The following is a 20,417-nucleotide window of genomic DNA, read 5'->3' as shown; positions in this document are numbered from 1 at the left end:
TCAGGCCTGGGAGAAGTATGTATTTGCTGAAGAAAGCAGCAAAACAACTCTTTACTTGGTTTAAAAAAAAAAAGCACTAAAATTAAATCAAGTATAAAAACTTCAATTCTTTACAAAGGCAACTACAACCTTTGTTTGGGGATATCCTTCATTTTGACTACTATTCAAGACTGACTCTTCATAGGTGAAAATATGCTCAAAAAGGAATCAAATTTCTTTGTCCCATCTTCTTGATTGTGCCCTCGCTTTAATTTGCTCCACCTCAAATACTTCCTTAAGGTGCTGGCATCGCTGTTATCTTGTTTGAATGCCCATTCTACACATCAGTTTACTTAATGAGTCCTGGTACACAAAGTATGTGCGTGTATGTGTATGGAAAGCGTGAGTGGTTTTGGAAGAAAGAGAAAGGAAGATGGACAGAGAAGAGAAAGAGAGAGAAGAGTTTATTCGACATCAGTCATAACTTCAGAACATCCAAAACCACTTAACAAGCAAAGTATGTATTTTTGTCATGTTTTCCTTGTTGTAATATAAGGAAACACAGCAGCTAATTTACACACAGAAGTCCTAGAAAGAGCTGTAGGATAAATGACCAGGAGTATTGGTTTAGGGATAAATATTGGCCATTGCATCAGCTGAACTCCCCTGCTCTTCAATGAATAGGGTCATGGGATCTTTTGTGTCCACTTGACAGGGTAGATGGGACAGTTTAACATCTCATCCAAAAGATCCAGCAGTACAGCATTCCTTTAAAACTGCAGTGAAATGTGAGCCTGAATTATGGCCTGAAGTCTTCTAGCGAGACTTGAACCCACAACCTTCTAACTTAATAGGTGAGCGCGCTACCACTGGATCATGGCTGACAGCACCACATCAGCTATGCAAGATACTATCCTATTGAACAGTGCTATGATTAATTACATTAAAAAAAACAGACCGAATAAAAACCAATTGATCTCTCTTGAGAATCCAAAACGACACTTAAAATTCTACAAGAAATGTAAAAACAAATTGTAGCTTTGATTAAAAAAAACCCACGTGAACTTAAGCCTTAGTCCCATATTTCATGGTTTCTTTCCCTTTCTCACCATAATTATAATCTTTCCATTAGCTCCCACTGTTATGCCACCAGCTGCAATCTGATTAAATTGAATAATTAAAATCTCAGAGCTGCTGTTAAAGATCATTCAAGAATTCGATAAGGTGCTGCATAACAGACCCAAGCAAAGTTAGAGCTCATGGAATAAAACAGACAGTAGCTACATTGATAAGAAATTGGCCGAGTGACAGGAAACAAAGAGTAGTGGTGAATGCTTTTTTTCCCCCCCCAGACTGGAGGAAGGTTTGTGGAGGAGTTCTGCAGGGATCGATGTTAGAACCCCTACTCTTCCTGATCTATATTAATGACCTACAGCTTGATGTACAGAACACAATTTCAAAATGTGTGGATGATACGAAACTTGGAAGTATTGTGAACCATGAGAAGGATAATGTAGAACTTCAAAAAGACAGACAGGTTGATGGAATGGGTAGACAAGTGGTAGATCAAATTTAATGCAGAGAAGTGTGAAGTGATTCATTTTGGTAGAAAGAACATGGAGAGGCAAAATAAAGGGTACAATTCTAAAAAGAGTGCAGGAGCAGAACATATATGTATAAATCGTTGAAGGTGACAGGGCATGTTGAGAGAGTGGTTAATAAAATATATCGCATCCTGGGCTTTATCAATAGGGGCATAGAGTACAAAAGCAAGGAAGTCATGTTAAACCTGTGTAAAACATTGGTTTGGCCTCAACTGGAGTTTTGCGTCTAGTTTCGAGCACCACAAAGGACTTGAAGGCACTAAGAGACAATGCAGAATAGATTCACAATAATGAAATTCCTCATTCCTGTAACCAATTATGTAGCAAGATTGGAAAAGTTGTCACTGTTTTCCATTGGAAAAGAGAAGATTGAGAGGAGATTTGACAGAGGGATTCAAAAATCATGGTAAAAGCAAAATATTCCAGATGCTGAAAATCTGAAATAAAAACAGTAAATGCTGGAAGAACACAGCAGGTCTGGCAACATCTGTGTAGAGAGAAACAGAATTAACATTTCAAGTCTGTATGACTCTTCTTCAAAGCTCTGAAGAAGCCATACGGACTTGAAACGTTAACTCTATTTCTCTCTCCACAAATGCTGCCAGACCTGCTGGGTTTTTCCAGCATTTTCTGTTTTTTGTTCAAAAATCATGAGGTTTCTCCTTATTTGCTCTGTCCAGACACATGACCCCATTGGTGGAAGGATCGAGAACCAGAGGGCACAGATTTAAGGTAATCGGCAAAAGAAATAATGAGGACATGAGGAAAAACTTTTTCACGTAGTGAGTAGTTAGGATCAGGAATGCATTGCCCGAGTGTGCAGTGGAGGCAGGATCAGTAGAGGCATTCAACTGCTCCTTCAGAGGGCCAGCACAGATAGTGGGCCAAATGGACTCCTTCAGTGCTGTAACCAACTGCACAGCTTTTAGGAAAACACACATGGATATTTTATTCTTAATTAATTAAACACTGCACATAGAATGTCAGATGGGTGAGTCACGCACTTATGAAGCTGCAGAATGTTCTTGGGGTTCAAGTGACAAACTATGCAAGTGAAGCAGGACATCTGTTCTGCTTTTGCAGCAAAGTTCCTGTAATCTGGTGATTTCTATTTTTAAAACGACAGTGACTGACCAGTTTGGACATGCTTAACTTGGTAAAGAAGTCATTCATCTGTTGTGAAAAGCAAAACAGTATCCTTCCAGCAGGAGGGCATAAAACATGAAATGCGAGAAGGACATTGAACCAATTAAGCCTATTGCTACTGCAGATCATGTACAATCTAGCCAAGCTTGGCCTAAATAGCCAAGTGGTTATGGTACTGGGTTTGTAACCCCAAAATCAAGAGTTCAAATCTCACAATGGCAACCTATGAAACAATGTAACTTCATCTGAATAGGAACAGATGGAAACATGTTTGTACTCGAAAGAGCTACAATCTAGCCAAGCTTGGCCTAAATAGCCAAATGGTTATGGTACTGGGTTTGTAACCCTAAGATCAAGAGTTCAAATCTCACAATGGCAAACTATGAAACAATGTAACTTCATCTGAAACAGATGGAAACGTGTTTGTACTCAAAAGAGTTACAAATTAGTCTTATAAAGCTTGGCCTAAATAGCCAAATGGTTATGGTACTGGGTTTGTAACCCCAAGATCAAGAGTTCAAATCTCACAATGGCAAACTATGAAACAATGTAACTTCATCTGAAACAGATGGAAACGGGTTTGTACTCGAAAGAGTTACAATCTAGCCAATCTTGGACACTAAATCACTCATTCAACCAGAGGGAGAGTTCTACTCTCCGAGCACCTAGGGTAATCACACAAAAAGGTTAGAATATGTATTCATCCTCACATCTTCTATTATTTTATCTAGGTTTTCACATTTCTCCCCTAACACAGTGGTGCAGGACCATTATTTCTGTTTGAAGGATTTATTCATTTCAGTACTGTGAATGTCACTTGCAACTTTATCTTAATCTTAATGCACAAAGTAAATGCATCTAAAGAATGCGGTAGTTTTTTTCTAAATTCATTCCTGGGATCAGAGTGTCACTGGAGCACTTATTGCCCATCCCTAATTGCCCTCAAGGTGGTAATGAGCTGCCACTGCATCCGTGTGGTGTCAGTACATCCACAATGCTGTAAGGAAGGGAGTTCCAGGTTTTTGACTCAGTGACAGTAAAGGAGCGGTGTTCCAAGTCATGATGGTTTGTAGCTTGAGAGAACTTGCAGTTAATGTTTCCATGCATCTGCTGTCCTTGTCCTATAACATAAGAACTAGGAGTAGGAATAGGCAATTCAGCCCCTCAAGCCTGCCCCGCCATTCATTACGATAATGGCTGATCTCATTTTGGCCTCAACTCCAATTTCCCACCCTCTACCCATAACCTTTCAACCCATTACTAATTAAAAATCTGTCTATCTTCCCCTTAAATTTATTCAGCAACCCGGCATCCACTGAGGTAGTGAATTCCACAGATTCATGACCCTTTGAGAAAAGTAATTCCTCCTCATCTGATTTAAATCTACCACCCCTTAGCCTAAAACTATGGCCTCTCATTCTAGAATGCCCCACAAGGGGAAACATCCGCTCATCTACTTTGTCTATCCCCTTTAGCATCTTATATACCTCAATTAGATCTCCTCTCTTCCTTCTAAACTCTAGCGAGTATAGGCCTAAACTGCTCAGTCTCTCCTCATAAGACAAGCCTCATATCTCTAGAATCAATGTAGCAAACCTCCTCTCGTGCAACTACGTCCTTCCGCAAGTAAGGGGACCAAAACTGTGCACAGTACTCCAGGTACTTGTACAGTTGCAACAACACTTCCCTATTTTTATACCCTATCCCTTTAGCAATAAATGCCAAAATTCCACTTGCCTTCCTTACTACCTGCTGTACCTGCATACTAGCTTTCAGTGATTCATGCACGAGGACACCCAGATCCCTCTGCATTGAAGCATTCTGAAGTTTCTCTCCATTTAAATAATAAATCGCCTTTTTGTACTTCCAACCAAAATAGATAACCTCACACTTATCCACGTTAAACTCCATCTGCCAAATTTTGGCCCATTCACCTAACTTGTTCCTATTCATTTGTAAATTTCTTATTTTTTCCTTGCAACTTACTTTCCCATCTATTTTGGTGTCATCTGCAAATTTAGCTATAGTATTTTCTATCCCTGAATCCAAGTCAGTAATATAGATTGTAAATAGTTGGGGCCCAAGGACTGAACCCTGTGGCACCCCACTAGTTACAGCTCGCCATCCAGAAAAATAATTTATCCCGACTCTCTGCTTTCTGTTGGTTAGCCAATCCTCTATCCAAGCTAATATATTGCCTCTAACTCCGTGTGATCATATTTTGTGTATTAATCTTTTGTGCGGCACCTTATCAAAGGCCTTCTGGAAGTCCAGATATACTACATCTATAGGATCCCCATCACCCACATTGCTTGTCACATCTTCAAAGAACTCTAGTAAATTAGTCAAACATGATTTACTCTTCACAAAACCATGATGACTCTGATGGATTGCATTTTGACTTTCCAAATGCCCCATTACTACTTCCTTAAAAATGTATTCCAACAATTTCCCAACAACGGACGTTAAACTAACTGGTCTGTAGTTTCCTGCTTTCTGCCTCCCCCACTTTTTGAATGAGGGCATTATATTAGCATTTTTCCAATCCACTGGAACCTTTCCAGAATCCAGGGAATTTTGGAATATTAATGCATCCACTATCTCCGCTGCCACTTCCTTTAAGACCCTGGGATGTAGGCCATCAGGTCCTGGGGACTTGTCACTCTTTAATCCCAATAGTTTACTCAGTAAACTATTTTTTCCTCTAGTGATGGTGATTGTTCTAAGTTCTTCCTTCTCTGTATCCTCTGCACTACCTGTTACTATTCAGGTGGTACTAGTGTCCTCCACTGTGAAAACTGAAGCAAAATATTGATTAAGCATCTCTGCCATTTCTGCGTTCCCCACTATTAACTCCGCAGTCTCGTCCTCCAAGGGACCAACATTCACTTTAGCTACTCTTTCCTTTTATATACTTGTAAAAACTGATAGCAAAAGCTTCTACATTTTGCGCTAATTTTCTTTCTTAATTTACCTTTGCTCTTTTTATTATTTTTTTAGTAACCCTTTCTTGATCTTTAAAAGTTTCCCAATCTTCCAGCCTGCACTGACCGTTGCAATTTGGTATGCCTTAGTTTTTGCCTTTAAGTTATCTTTAACTTCCTTGCTTAGCCATGAATGCTTTTTCACCCTCTTACCATCTTTCTTCCTCTTTTTCTTTGGAGGAATTGAATATCTGCCACTGTTCATCAACTGTCCTACCTTGTAGTCTTCTTGCCCAGTCCACTAGGGCCAAATCTGCCTTCATACTTATTTAGTTACCTTTGTTTAACTCCAGAACACTAGTGTGGGACTCAAGTTTCTCGCTCTGAAACTGAACTTGAAATTCTATCATGCTATGATCACTCTTCCCTAGAGGATCCTTTATTATGAGATCATTAATTAATCCCATCTCATTACACAAAACCAAATCCAGAATAGCCTGCTCCCTGGTTGGTTCCACAACATATTGCTCCAAAAAACAATCTGTAATACACTATGAACTCTCCCTCGAGGATACCCTTGCCAATTTATTTAGTCCAGTCTATATGCATATTAAAATCACCTATGATTAATGCCGTGCCTTTCTTACATGCTCCCAGCATTTATACTCTGCTACTGCTAAACTACTGTTTGGGGACCTATAGATTACTCCCACCAGGGACTTCTTTCCCTTGTTATTTCTTATTTCTACCCAGACTGACTCTACGTTTTGCTCTCCAGTGCCTATATCATTCCTTAACATAGCACTGATCTCTTCCTTTACTAACAAAGCTACAACACCTTTTCTTTCCTGCCTATCCTTCTGAAATACTGAGTACCCTGGGATATTCAACTCCCAAACCTGTTCTCCCTGTAACTACATTTCAGTAATCGCCACAAAATCATATCTATTTATCTCTACTTGCGCTGTTAATTCATTAGTTTTATTCCAAAGGCTACGTGCATTCAGATACAAAGCCTTTAAGTTTGCCCTATTGTCAATTTTCCCTACTCTTATATGATTCTTTGGTGCAATATGGCGTTCACACACTCTGTCCCTTCCTTTCAGTTTTTGACAGCAATCAGCCTCGTCACTAACCTGTACTCTTATCCCCTCCTTAAGCTTGGATTTTTTATATTTCTGTGCAACTGAACCCTCCCCCCAACTATTTAGTCTAAATCCCTATCTACGACCTCGTTATGCGATTCGCCAGGACACTGGTCTCAACATGATTCAAGTGGAGCCCATCTGAACGGAATAGCTCCCTCTTTCCCCAGTACTGGTGCCAATGTCCCATGAATTCGAATCCACTTCTCCCACGCCAATCTCTGAGCCACGCATTTAACTCTTTAATCTTATTGACCCTGTGCCAATTAGCTCGTGGCTCAGGTAGTAATCCAGAGATTACCACCTTTTTGGTTCTGCTTTTTAATTTAGCCCCTAGCTGCTCGTATTCCCTCAGCAGAACCCCTTTCCTTCTTCTGCCTGTATCGTTGGTACCTACGTGGACCACGACAACTGGATCTTTCCCCTCCAACTCCAAATTCCTCTGCAGCCCAGATGAGATATCCTTAACCCTGGCACCAGGTAGGCAACACAGCCTTCGGGACTCTTGATCCTGGCTGCAGAGAACAGTATCTATTCCCCTAACTATACTATCCCCGATTACAACTACATTTCTCTTTTTTCCTCCCACTTGAATGGCTCCCTGTACCACAGTGCTATGGTCAGTTTGCTCATCCTCCCTACAGCCCCCACTCTGGTCTACACAGGGAGCGAGAATCTCGAACCTGTTGGATAAGGACAAGGGCTGAGGCTCCTGCAGTGCTGCTTCCTGGATCCCTCTACCTGCTTCACTCAGTCACACTCTCCTGTCCCTGACCACTGGCCGAATTTAAGGTAGTTAATCTAAGGAGTGTGACTGTCTCCTGAAACAGCGTCCAGGGAACTCTCCCCTTCCCTGATGTGTCGCAGTGTCCGAAGCTCAGACTCCAGCTCATCAACTCTGAGCCGGAGTTCCTCGAGCAACCAACTAGGAACCACAGTGGGGTCCACCAGCTCCCACATCATGCAGCTACAACACATCGCCTGGCCCTGTATCTCTACTTAATTTAATTAGTTTTTAAATTTCCTGCTGGTCTTTAGTTTATCAATCTGTAAAATATTTCTCCTATTTACCTTTAATCTGAAAGCAAGTATGAATAGAGATTCAAAATACACTTTTTAAAATCAATTGGAACTCGCTCTCTCTGCTGAGTTGAAGCTGAAGTGTTAGGCCTCCGATCCTGGGCCCCAGTAGTCACCCTTAATCTGAAATCAACTTAGAACAGGTAGTTCAAACTAGCAGTTACTTACTAACCAATGAACTTACGGTTTTCCTGTGATGTCACTCTTTGTTTTTCACTCAGCAACGGTGACTGCAGAGGACACTCCTCTTGCACTCTCCTCTAGGTGCTGCTGCCTGTCCCAGAGTCCTCCTCTTGCACTCTCCTCTAGGTGCTGCTGACTGCCTGTCCCAGAGTTCTCCTCTCACTCTCTCCTCTAAGTGCTACTGGCTGCCTATCCCAGGGTCCTCTTCTCGCACTCCCCTAGGTAGAGGCCTGGAGTTTGAAAGGTGCTGAAGAACGAGCTTTGGCAAGTTGCTGCACTGCATCGTGTATATGGTACACACTAGTACTATAGTTCGCCAGTGAAGGGAGTAAATTTTTTTTTAAAAAAAGGTGATAGATGAGGTGCCGTCAAGCTGCTTTGTCCTGGATGGCGCCGAGCATTGTTGGAGTTGCACTCAACCAGGGAAGTGGGGGGAACTCCATCACATTCTTGACTTGTTCAGGTCCAGCACTGATCCCTGTGGCACACCACTCATTACATCTTACCAACCTGAAAAAGACCCATGTATGCCTACTCTCTGCTTCCTGTTTATCCATGCCAATATGTTACCCTTATACCATGAGCTTTTATTTTATGCAATAACCTTTGATGTGGCACTTTATCAAATGCCTTCTGGAAATTGAAGTACAGTACATCCACTTGTTCCCCTTCATCCACAGCACGTTACTTCCTCAAAGACCTCCAATAAGCTGGTTAAACACGATTTCCCATTCACAAAACCATGTTGGCTCTGCCCAATTACCTTGAAACTTATCCAAGTGCCCTGCGATAGCTTCTTTAATAATAGCTTCTAACATCTGTGTAGGGAAAATTTTAAGCTAACTGGCTTGTAGCTTCCTGCTTTCTGTCTCCCCCTCTTTTTGAATAATGGAGTTATATTTGCTATCTTCCAATCTAATGGGACCTTCACCGAATCTAGGGAGTTTCGGAAAATGAAAACAAATGCATCAACTATCTCACTAGCCACTTCTTTTCAGACCCTAGGATGAAGTCCATGAGGACCCAGGCACTTGTCAGCGCACAGCTCCAACAATTTACTCAGTACCACTCCTCTGATGATTGTAATTTTCCCGAGTTCCTATCTCCCTTCCGTTTCCTGATTTATAGCTGCTTCTGGGATGTTACTTGTATCCTCTATAGTGAGGACTAATTCAAAATACCTGTTTAATTCATCTGCCAATTCTTGTTTTCCATTATCAATTCTCCAGATTCACTTTGTTAAATAGTTTCTTATTTAAATATTTATAGAAACTCTTACTGTTTTCATATTTCTGGCCTGCTTTCACTCATACTCTAATTTTTTCCCTCCTTATTAATCTTTTAGTCATCCTTTGCTATTCCTTATATTCTGTCCAATCCTCTGACCTTCCACCTATATTTGCACAATTGTATGCATTTTCTTTAAGTCTGACATTATCTTTAACCTTTCTAGTTAACCACAGATGGTGTCCATCACTTGGACTTTTTCTTACTCATTGGAATGTATCTATTCCTTTAAATGTTTGCTACTGCATCTCTATTGACCTCTCCCTAGCCTAATTTACCAATTCACTTTTAAAGGTCTCAAGTGGGTGAGTGAGTAGTTGGGTCTGGGGAGGGGAAGGGTGGTGGTGATGGTAGTGGTGAGTTGCAGGAAGGTGGTCGGTTGTGACGCTCAGTTCACTTACCTGGTATAACTGTGATTAGTCAGTGTTTCAACCAGCATAACATTTTTAGGGTAAATAGCACATATCTTGTCCAAATCTCTGACATTGAAATCAAAGTAAGAGACTTTCAAGTAGTGCCCAGGGCAGTGCCAAACAGCCCATCAGAAGATGAAACCTCCTGAGCAATTACAACTCGTGCTTACGCCAGAACTTCTGCAGGGTCCCGACACATAACAGACAAAAGTCCAGATTTCGTTGTACTGAATAATCGGAAGATTTGGGCCAGATCTAGTTACTATCACATCATTGTTTATGGGAGTTTGCTGTGTGCAAAATTGGCTGACTTATGTCCTGCAATATAATAGTGACTACACTTCAAAAAGTACTTCTTTGACCAAAAAGTGTTTTGGAGACATCCGGTTGTCTTGAAAAGTGCTATATAAATGCAAGTCTTTCTTTTTTCATGACCATAATATCCTTCTGTTGTGGGTATCCCATTTTAAGAACATTGCAACCATGACCTAACCAATGCATTGTACAAGTAAGGAATTGTATATTTGCTTTAACTACACATTAGAAGAGGAAAGATATTTGTACATTAAGTGGTGTCTCTCAGGATTCTGCTTGCTCCAACAATTATATTTCAAACAACTTTTCTGAAGCAAAAGTAGAAAATGCTGGATTGTTCAACACATGATCCCTCGCTTTCTGCTATCTATATAGCCCTTTTCTTTTTCATGATTGCATCTTCATGATTTTGTACTTTTTAGTACTATTGTACTTTTTCATGATTGTACATGCTTCTATCTCTAAATTTTCAGTTCTGAATAGTCCGTACCTGAAACGTAAAGTTGTCTGTCCTCCAGGCTTGCTGACCGAGATGCTGTGGGTTTATAGCTTTTTATTTTAAATTTCCAATATCTGTAGTACATTTTTACTTGAACTGATGTTCCCTAAAAGCAGGCATTTTGTGTGAAGTATACAATGACTCCATGATGTTCTTTTCCAAGAGATCATGAAGATTGTCTCTGCAAAGAATTGGTATGGACTCAATGGATCAAACGTTCTCCTTTATGGCATAACTCTGACTCTATGCATTAGGTTAATTGTTTTTTATTCATTCATGGGATGTGGGCTTTGCTGGATGGGCCAGCATTTATTGCCCATCCTTAATTGCCCTTGAGAAGGTGGAGGTGAACTGCCTTCTTGAACCACTGCAGTCCATGTAGTATAGGTACACTGTTAGGGAGGGAGTTCTAGGATTTTGATCCAGCAACAGTGAAGGAACGGTGATGTATTTCCAAGTCAGGGTGGTGAGTGGCTTGGAGGGGAACTTCGATCTATCTGCTACCCTTGTCTTTATAGATGGTAGTGGTTGTGGGTTTTGAAGGTGCTGTTGAAGGAGGCTTGGTGAATTCCTGCAGTGCATCTTATAGATGGTACACACTGGTGCTACTGGTGATGGAGGGATTGAATGTTTGTGGATGAGGTACCAACCAAGTGGGCTGTTTTGTCCTGGACGGTGTCGAGCTTCTTGAGTGTTGTGGGAGCTGCACTCATCCAGGCAAGTGGGGAGTATTCCATCACACTCCTGACTTGTGCCTTGTAGATGGTGGACAGGCTTTGGGGAATCAAGAGGCGAGTTACTCTTCGCACGATTCCTAGCCTCTGACCTGCTCTTGTAGCCACAGTATTTATATGGCTTGTTCAGTTGTTTCTGGTCAGTGGTAACCCCCAGGATGTTAATGGTGGGGGAATTCAGTGATGGTAATGAATTTGAACATCAAGGGGCAGTAGTTGGATTCTCTCTTGTTGGAGATGGTCATTGCCTGACACTTGTGCGGCATGAATGTTACTTGCCACTTGTCAGCCCAAACCTGGATATTGTCCAGGTCTTGCTGCATTTGGACATGGACTGCTTCAGTATCTGAGGAATCACGAATGGTACCAAACATCATGCAATCATCAGCGAACAACCCCACTTCTGACCTTATGTTGCAAGGAAGGTCATTGCTGAAGGCAGCTGAAGATGGCTGGGCCGAGGATACTTCCCTAAAGAATTCCTGCAGTGATGTCCTGGAGCTGAGATGACTGACTTCCAACAACCACAACCATCTTTCTTTGTGCTAGGTATGATTCCAACCAGCAGAGAGTTTTTCCCCTGATTCCCACTGACTCCAGTTTTGCTAGGGCTCCTTGTGCCACACTCTGCCCTTAACATCAAGGCAGCATTTGACAGTTACTCTCACCTCACCTCGGGAGTTCAGCTCTTTTGTACATGTTTGATCCAAGGCTGAAATGAGGTCAGGAAACAGGAATGAGCACTCTCCATTTTAAAAATTCTGAAATTTTAAGATTTCATTGCAAAGGTTGCCTATATAAAATATCTGTTGGGCTGCTTTAGACACCGTTAAGAGCTAAAAATCATAGGGATTAGCAGAGGTAATATTCTGGATTATGCAGTTATTCAAATCATTATTGTTGTTGAACATCTTGTAATTTTATTTGTATGGCTGTGGAAGCAGTTATAGTTTGATGTCGAGGTTAACAGTCCATTCAATGACACACTGACGCACTGAATGATTGTGATGCCACCGGAATGGATCTCTCAGGCAGAAGTTCAGTATATGGGCGATGTCCAACTTGGATGGCCATTGTAATAAATTGAGCTGTTCCTCGTGTTCCAACTGTGGAGCAAGTGACCACATCTTCCCTGGCCAGTCCTCAAGCAGTTGAGGGTTGTGCAGATTTTCCATGGAAAATCAAAACATAGGCTTTCACCACTCAGGTCAGTAACCAGGTTGTGTTGGTGATGTTTGTAGTCAACCAGGAGATCAGCCATTAAGAGGTGGGCTGTTGTCAGTTTGCGTAGAGTGTATTTTAGTAAAGACTATAGGATTTCAGATGGGTGTGCGTGTGTTTTTTGAGGTCCTGTGCCAATGGTCGTGCTTCATTATCTGTCAGCCAGTGGTGTTTTTTGAGGAAGATGTTTTCTATGCAGGCATCAGGAGCTACAACATGCGCTAGCACAGGAAGTCACTTGAGCCATATTTTTCTCAACATCCTAGAAATAATCCTCATAACTTCCAGGATGTGGATGTATACATGTGTGGCAACCCGAGAGCTAGTTGAGTAGTACTACTCTGCTGATCGGTAGACCAGGGCGAGTGAAGCAGTGCATAGTGTTGGCTCTGCTGCCCAGGTTGTATCTGTCAGTTTCCATATGAGACTTACTCTCATCTTGACCTTGGCTCCAATGTTCTGGAGGTGTTGCTGGTATGTCTATGTACAGTCAAAAGTGATGCCAAGATATTTTGGCATTGGATCATTCGGGAGTGGTTGGCCACAGGACTCGGTATGAAGTTCTGCCCTGGCCTTTGAGTTGTTCAGTTGGAAGACTGAAATGACAGTCTTAGCATATTTGGTCGAAGTCTCCATTTTCTGAAGCAGGCTTCTAGAGAATATCGATCTTCAGTGATTTTTTTCTGAATGTCCTGAAGTTCTTTCACCTGGAAAGCCAGGGTCAAATTGTCAGCATATGCGGAGTTGTGACTTTATGGAAGGGACGTCAAAGATATGTTGTCATGAACACTTTAATCAAAGAAAAATGGTTCATCTTCAAGGACTAAGAACATTCAGAAAGAACGTTTGTTTTAAAAGGCACTATCCCTTAAAGGGTTAATGCAAAGACTGTCATAGCTATTCCTGGAAAATACATCTTTTTACAAGGAAAGGTAATTACGCAGTTTTAAAGAAGTTGGTGGACTGCATACAAAAGGTGGCTTATGGCTTTGAAAAAAACCGTGCCTGGAAAACTGTGTTTAAAAGCTGGTTTTGTTTTTGCTTTGGAAAATAAGAAGGATCGACTGCTTGTGTAAAGAAGACTACAGATCTTTGCAGCCCAGAGCCAGTCACAGACAGAAGTGAAAATAAGCTGCTCCTAAAGTAGCTCAGTGTACTGGAACTGAATACCTGCAAGTGTTCCTCAACTCTGCATGAAAAGCAATGCAAGAGTCACAGGCTGTTTCGCAGATCAGTGCTGAGAGACCAACCATATAACCCAGACACCATTTCAAGGACTTCATCATCTATTCTTTACCCATGAACCATTGACTTTTAACCTTTGGCAGAATTCCTCTATTTTCATTTATTTCTTGGGTGTGTGTATATGTGTGTGCGTGCGTGCGTGTGCATGTGCGTGTGTATGTATAAATGAGGGAGAGAGAGAGTTAGGGTATTTGAAAGAGTAATTATTATAACTTCATATTTCATACTATACATTAATAAGCTTTGCCTTTCTATTTGACACTGGTTTTATTGTTTACTGAAGAAGCCTGGTCATTAAGTGGTCATTCTGAGATTAATAAGTAAAGCACATAGTTGGCCGTACGGCTAGCCAGACATTATTTAAATATAAAAACAAAGAACTGCGGATGCTGGAAATCCAAAACAAAAACAGAATTACTTGGAAAAACTCAACAGGTCTGGCAGCATCGGTGGAGAAGAAAAGAGTTGACGTTTTGAGTGCTCATGACCCTTCAACAGAACGGATTATTATTTAAATATATGTTGTGATTTGTGGAGTAGTGGGACTGGAGACAGATGTGCATTCCTCCAATCTCAGTCACAACAATATATATGTTAAAGAGATTTTTTGTGGTAAAAGATCTATAATAAAATTTGAACTGAACCTGCATTTGTAAAGACAAAGCCTCCCCATCAATCCTCTTTGTTCAAACGTCACAGACTCTTTGCTAGAGTACAGGCTCATGTATGCCAGTCACCATTCAGGACCTTACCCAGGTTGTCATGATTTTGGTTTGTGAGGTGTTCAAGGACTAATGAAGTGTTCAATCTTTGGATTAAATTTGACTGATTTTCTCCCATCTTCACCTGACAAGCACATTTCCAGCCAGGATTTCCGAAAAATTACCGAGTGTCGACCTGATGTTTCCTGTAGCTCAGGGAACACTCTTTATGGCAGTGCCCTATTGTTGTTGTTGGGATCAAACTGACTAGGCAACATGGGAGCTTTCTGGTCTATGTCTCTCTTCGAACCATGAAAAGGAAATGTCACTTCTAAACTTATTCACATTTGTGATTAGATTTTGAAAAAACAGTAAGTATATCTAAAAGAGAGAAAGTATATCTATAAGAGAGTGAAAGTGAAACAAAGCAAGTAAAATGCATCAACTTAAGATGACATCTGCCATTTGGATGGACATGGTTTAACAGCACAGGTATAATGGGCTAAATAGCCTCCTTCTGTAAGTGCAAAGCAATGAAGCCGGGGAAAAGGAATAAGCTGAAAAATGAAATGGTGATAGACTGCACTCAATAGAATAATGATGACAACTTTCATTTACATAGAGCCTTTAATGGAATCAAATGCCCCAAAGCACTTCACAGGAGTATTATCAAATGAGATTTGACACCTAGCCCATAAGGCAAATCAAAAGTTTGGTCAAAGAGGTTTTAAAGAGTCCCTTAAAGAGGAAAGAGAGGTAGCAAGACAGCGAAATTTAAAGGGGGAATATCAGACCTGGTACCTGAAGACACAATCGCCAACGGTGGAACAATTAAAATTGGAGGTGTTCGAGAGGCCAGATTTAGAAGATCTCAGAAGGTTGTAGGGCTGGAAGAATTACAGAGATAGGGAGGGGAAGTTTATGAAACATTCGGGAGTGCTTATTGGTAGCTTGCTGAAACCATCAATAGGATATAACAGCAATAAAGGGAACAAACAAGATGTTGTATAGCCTGAAGGAAAATGCACAAACATCAGGAGGAATCACAAGGCTGACTGTTTGGCATTTTTCATCAAACTAACAAATTAGGTATTTCCATCCTGGAAGAGGCAATTGAGAGATAATCTTATTTTTTTTAAAATACTTTAAACTAAATTATGACTATAGTGTAAGGGGACACTATTTCTAGTGAAATAGTGAAAGGCAAATTTAAAACCAATATCGGGCAGTTCTTCACACAAAAATTGATCAATACATGGAACGACTTTCCACCTGGTGCAGTTGTTGGGGAAGCCCTTGGAATAATTTAACAGTTGGTGAGTGTGGGAAAGGCAGGGGGAGAAACAGGGTTCTGGGTTGAAATCCAGCCTAAACTGATGGGATGAAATTTACTGCTTTCTTCCAGCTACAAGGGTGGTAACTGAAATTAGTTTGGGCAGACTTAATCTTGTAAACATATGGCCATAACACCAAACACTTCCTAATTTGGTACTAATTGACAATCTCAGTAGGGCTACAGAATAATTGGAGCTAAATGAAAAAGTATCACATCAGCACAATGGGGTGCTCTTCTAAACTTCAAGCCTGAGGGAGTAGAAGGAACTTTGTTTTGCATGTCATTATGCTTTATCTTATCTGGAAATGTGTGATGCTCCAACTTGGTGCCTAAAATATGGAGTTCCATTGCCCTGTAATAATATTCCTCCCTGTTTCTTTTGGAGTGTAATTTTTTTTTTAAATCATGATGAGGAACTGAAGCACATCTTGTGTGTTACTGGACAAGATACAATAACAGCTTGGTGACTAAATGTTAACCTCTCTCGCCTCTTGCCCTCTAGCCTTTTCTCCATTTTAATGTTTCTCTATTTTACTGCTACTACAATCAATGCCCCTTCTCAACTTTTCTTTTCTTGTCCTTTTTAAATTCCTATACACATCCCCACGATGTTGAAATAAAGTCAACATTTCAATGACAGCAAAGTTAAAATTTGGAGAAGGTGTTTTCTTTGATGGGATGCAAGTGTTGCTGGCAAGGCCAACATTTGTTGCCCATCCCTAACTTCCCTTGAACCGAGTGGCTTGCTAGGCCACTTTAGTGGATAGTTAGAATCAACCACATTGCTATGGGTCTGGAGTCACATGTAAGCTAGATCAGGTAAAGATGGCAGATTTCCTTCCCCGATGGGCACTAGTGAACCAGATAGGTTTTTATGACAATCAATGGTAGTCGTCATGGTCACTATTACTGAGACTAGCTTTACATTCTAGATTTTTATTAATTGAATTCAAATTCCACCAGTTGCCATGAGTTGGCATTAGTCTGTGTCGCTGGATTACTAGTCCAGTGACATTTACACTATGCCACCATCTGCCCTGCAATCTGCATCCAATAGATTAAGTAGCAGGGGAGGATAGAGCAAAGAAAAATCAATGACTTAAGGGGGAATTTCATACCTTCCACTCAATCCAACAGCTACATGTCCGATTGCTGAAATGTGATCAGAATATACTTAGTCCTTAAACTTGCATCATGTGAATACTTGTATCTGAATACAAGTTAACACATCCAGATATTGCTGTTAAAAGGAATAGCATGTGAACATACTAAGTGTTGTTTATCAAAATACACAGTACAATTCCAAGAGCATAAGTTTATTCATGTCTATTGTCTTTTCCTTTATGAGCATTCTAGAAATTCAGCTACATGATCGACAAAAGCTTTTATTTATATAGCACCTTTAACATTGTAATACATCCCATGAAACTTCAGAGGTCTTATCAAACACAATGACACTACAGGAGATGACCAAAAGCTTTGTCAAAGAGTTCGATTTTAAGAAACATCGTAAAAGAGAAGAGAGGGATGGAGGGGGTTTAAGGAAGGTATTCTGGAGGTTCAGGCCAAGGTGGCAGTAGGCAATGCTCAAGAGGCCAGAATTCAAAGAACAAAGGCTGGAGGTTAGATCTATGATGAGGCAAGACCTATGAGACATGTGCAAACGAGGATGAGATTTTTAAAATTGAGGTGTTGCTCAAACATAAGCCAATGTAGGTCAGTGAACACAGGGGCGATGGGTGAATTGGTTTGAATTAGGACACGGGCAGAGTTTTGAATGAGCTCAAGTTTATGAATGGTGGGAGAAGGGCGATTGATCAGGAAAGCATTGGAATAGTCAAATCCAGAGGTAACAAAAAAATGGATGTGCTGAGACAGGAGTGGAATCAGGTGAAGTTGCAAAGTGCAAGTAGGGGGTTTTGATGGAACTGGGTGTATGACGATGTTCCAGCAATTAAATTGTTAAATGTAAGTTATTAATGCATTATCCAGTGTCATGCAAGATAAGTTAATAAACAAAAAGCAACATTGAAAAAACTATTAAAATATTTCAGCAAAAGTAATTAAACCTTTTGTAATCTCTTGTCTCTGTTCCCCTTTCTTCTGTTGTAAGCATCAATCCTTACCTGGAATATAATTCAACTGGCACTGGTACCTTACACCAAGTGTCCATTACTTATCTGTCAGTCCTTTGTGAATGTCACCAATCTATTTACCCTTAGGTGAGAGCGGAATCGTCATAGATCCTCCCACAATATATGCGCATATTTCGAAGTGGGAGAGGGTCAGGTTCAGTCAGCAACAGGGATGCAAGTGATGGAATCTATTCTAATATTCGGGTTGCATCCGGTATCGATCAGATTAAGTCTGACTTTATCCGACTGTTCACATGACAACAGAGGTTGTGGACATCAAACGAGGTCCCAGGTTCAATCCTTCTCTATTAGTTGATGTCAGCTGTTCTGTCCCCCTCTTCAGATTAAATCATGACTGGTGCAGATTACCATCATTCCATAATCAGAAAGTAAGCTGATCATTAATATCAGTGCCCTATTTCAATATTTCCCTAGAACCAGCTGACAGGAAATTAAAATTGAGGTTTAAATGAAGTCCTGTATTTTCATCGAACATTTCCTAGTCACAAGTGCGTCATCCCTTCAGGGTTTACACAACAGTGGCGTAATGATTTAAACCCCTCTTTTGGGGAAGCCATCGCATTTTTAGATAATTTGGCACCCACTCAGTTCAAACCAATAACCCAATAAAGCTAAAAAGTGAAGTGTATTTTTCAAGAGAATCGAACACAAATCTTAAAGCAAAAATAATCCACTTTAGTAGCTTTGATTTCACGTCGATCATCTATCCTCCATAAATTAGCTTGTGCTGCAATCTAACTGCAAAGGCCGTATTTTCAGCACAAATCACATCCACACCCGGTTAAACATTTTATCTCTACCGCAGGAGAATGAATCATTCCAGTTTCGCATTATTGTACACTTTTAAAGGAGGGGGAAGGGAAGGGGGGAGGAGGGGGAAAAGGGGAAGAATCTATCGAAAAGGGTTGGGTTTACTTTTGGCCTTTAAAAAGAATAAACAACAACAAAGAATAGGATGCCCAAAAACGGGAATTAACGAGTGGCATTTAAGACATGGTCACACTGGAGATGCGCGCACACGCGCGTTTTATATGCACGCACAAAACATGTTTCTAAATACACACACAATTGCACACTGTGAATCTGTTGCAAAGATTGGAGGCTACAACCGGCCATGCTCCCACTGCGCCATGGCCATTCATTCATTGATTGATTGACTGACTGACTGGTTCCCGGGATCTCCATGGAGAGCGCGAGCCACAAGCGGGATGATGGGGGGGGGGGGGGGAGAGAGTCACGTGACAACCGCCCGGGCGCTGACCGTTTTCAAATTTTCGCGAGAGAGAGAAAAAACGGCCGGTCGGTGATTTGTTTGTGTAAAAAAAAAATAAAACAATTCCCCTCCCTCACTAGACGTTTCCCCCCTTCCATTTAGACCCGGTGTAAACATCAGTTAAGGGGGGACGGGGGACGTGTGCTTAAGATAAAGCCGGCCTGACCTTACCTGGATGTAGTAGTGGCTGCCGCAGATCTTCCTCAGCGAGGCCCGGGAAAGCAGCCCCCTCGCCATGGTAAATGGAGCTCATCCACTCCGGTGCGCGTCTCCCCTTCCCCTCCTCTCTCTCTCTCTCTCTCACACCTTCCAACACTTAGCAACCGCCTCACTCCAACCCACACAAATCACCGCCCGCGCCCCGTTGCGGTTCCGGCTTCATTTGCCCCTCGCTCTCTTCCACCACCTCCCCCCCCCCCCTCTCCGCCCCCGGTTTTGTTTGAAGCTGTCATTTGCTCCTCCAAAGGCGACTCCGACCGCTCTCTGTTAAAGGCGCAGCTGCTCCTGGCTAGTGGCCAATCCGGCGGGGTTAGCCGACACAAATTTTTATTTTGTTCGGTGACCAACCCTCGTCTGGACGCGCAGCGAAAATGCCGCCGCCGCCGCCGCCGCCATACAGATTATTATAATGAGGTTTGAATCAGCGCAAGGAATGTTTGCACAAAATTTAAATTAGCCTGAATGGATAATACCGGAACGGGGACTGGCATCTCTGTGGGAAAGGCAGCTGAGGAAAAATCAGTGGAGAAAGGTTGTTCAAAGTGCGGCCAACCCTCCGAACGAGGACGGATGAAAGACAAGACAAATTTTTAAATTAGATTTTGAATGTTGTAGAGAAAAAGAACTTGCATTCATATAGTGCCTTTTATATGGCCGCCGGCTGCCCCAAAGTGCTTTACAGCTACTGAAGTACTGTTGAATTCTAGTCACTTGTTGTAATGTAGGAAATGCAGCAACCAATTTGAACACAACAAGCTCACACAAACTGAAATCTGATAATGACCAGATAATCTGCTTTTGCCACCTTGGCTGAAGGATAAGTATTGGCCTGGACACCAAGGATAACTTAAACAAAAATAGAAATACCTGGAAAAACTCAGCAGGTGTGGCAGCACCGGCGGAGAAGAACAAAGTTGACGTTTCGAGTCCTCATGACTCTTCAACAGAACTAAGTAG

General features: G+C 41.4%; 1 protein-coding gene across 1 annotated transcript in view; it reads right to left on the bottom strand.

Moving 5' to 3' along the window:
- Window positions 1-19,622, bottom strand: part of LOC121289410 (divergent protein kinase domain 1A-like) — a 55,397-nt gene extending 35,775 nt beyond the window's left edge. The window contains exon 1 of the mRNA XM_041208866.1: window positions 19,413-19,622. Coding sequence (XP_041064800.1) covers window positions 19,413-19,478 — 66 coding nt within the window. The 5' untranslated portion in view covers window positions 19,479-19,622. The remainder of the gene's footprint in view (window positions 1-19,412) is intronic.
- Between the last annotated feature and the right edge of the window lie 795 nt (window positions 19,623-20,417).

This window comes from Carcharodon carcharias, chromosome 16 (assembly GCF_017639515.1).
Source record: "Carcharodon carcharias isolate sCarCar2 chromosome 16, sCarCar2.pri, whole genome shotgun sequence".
NCBI classification, from domain to species: Eukaryota; Metazoa; Chordata; class Chondrichthyes; order Lamniformes; family Lamnidae; genus Carcharodon; species Carcharodon carcharias.
The sequence above is the reverse complement of the archived record's forward strand: the minus strand, read 5'-3'. Positions and strand labels throughout refer to the sequence as shown.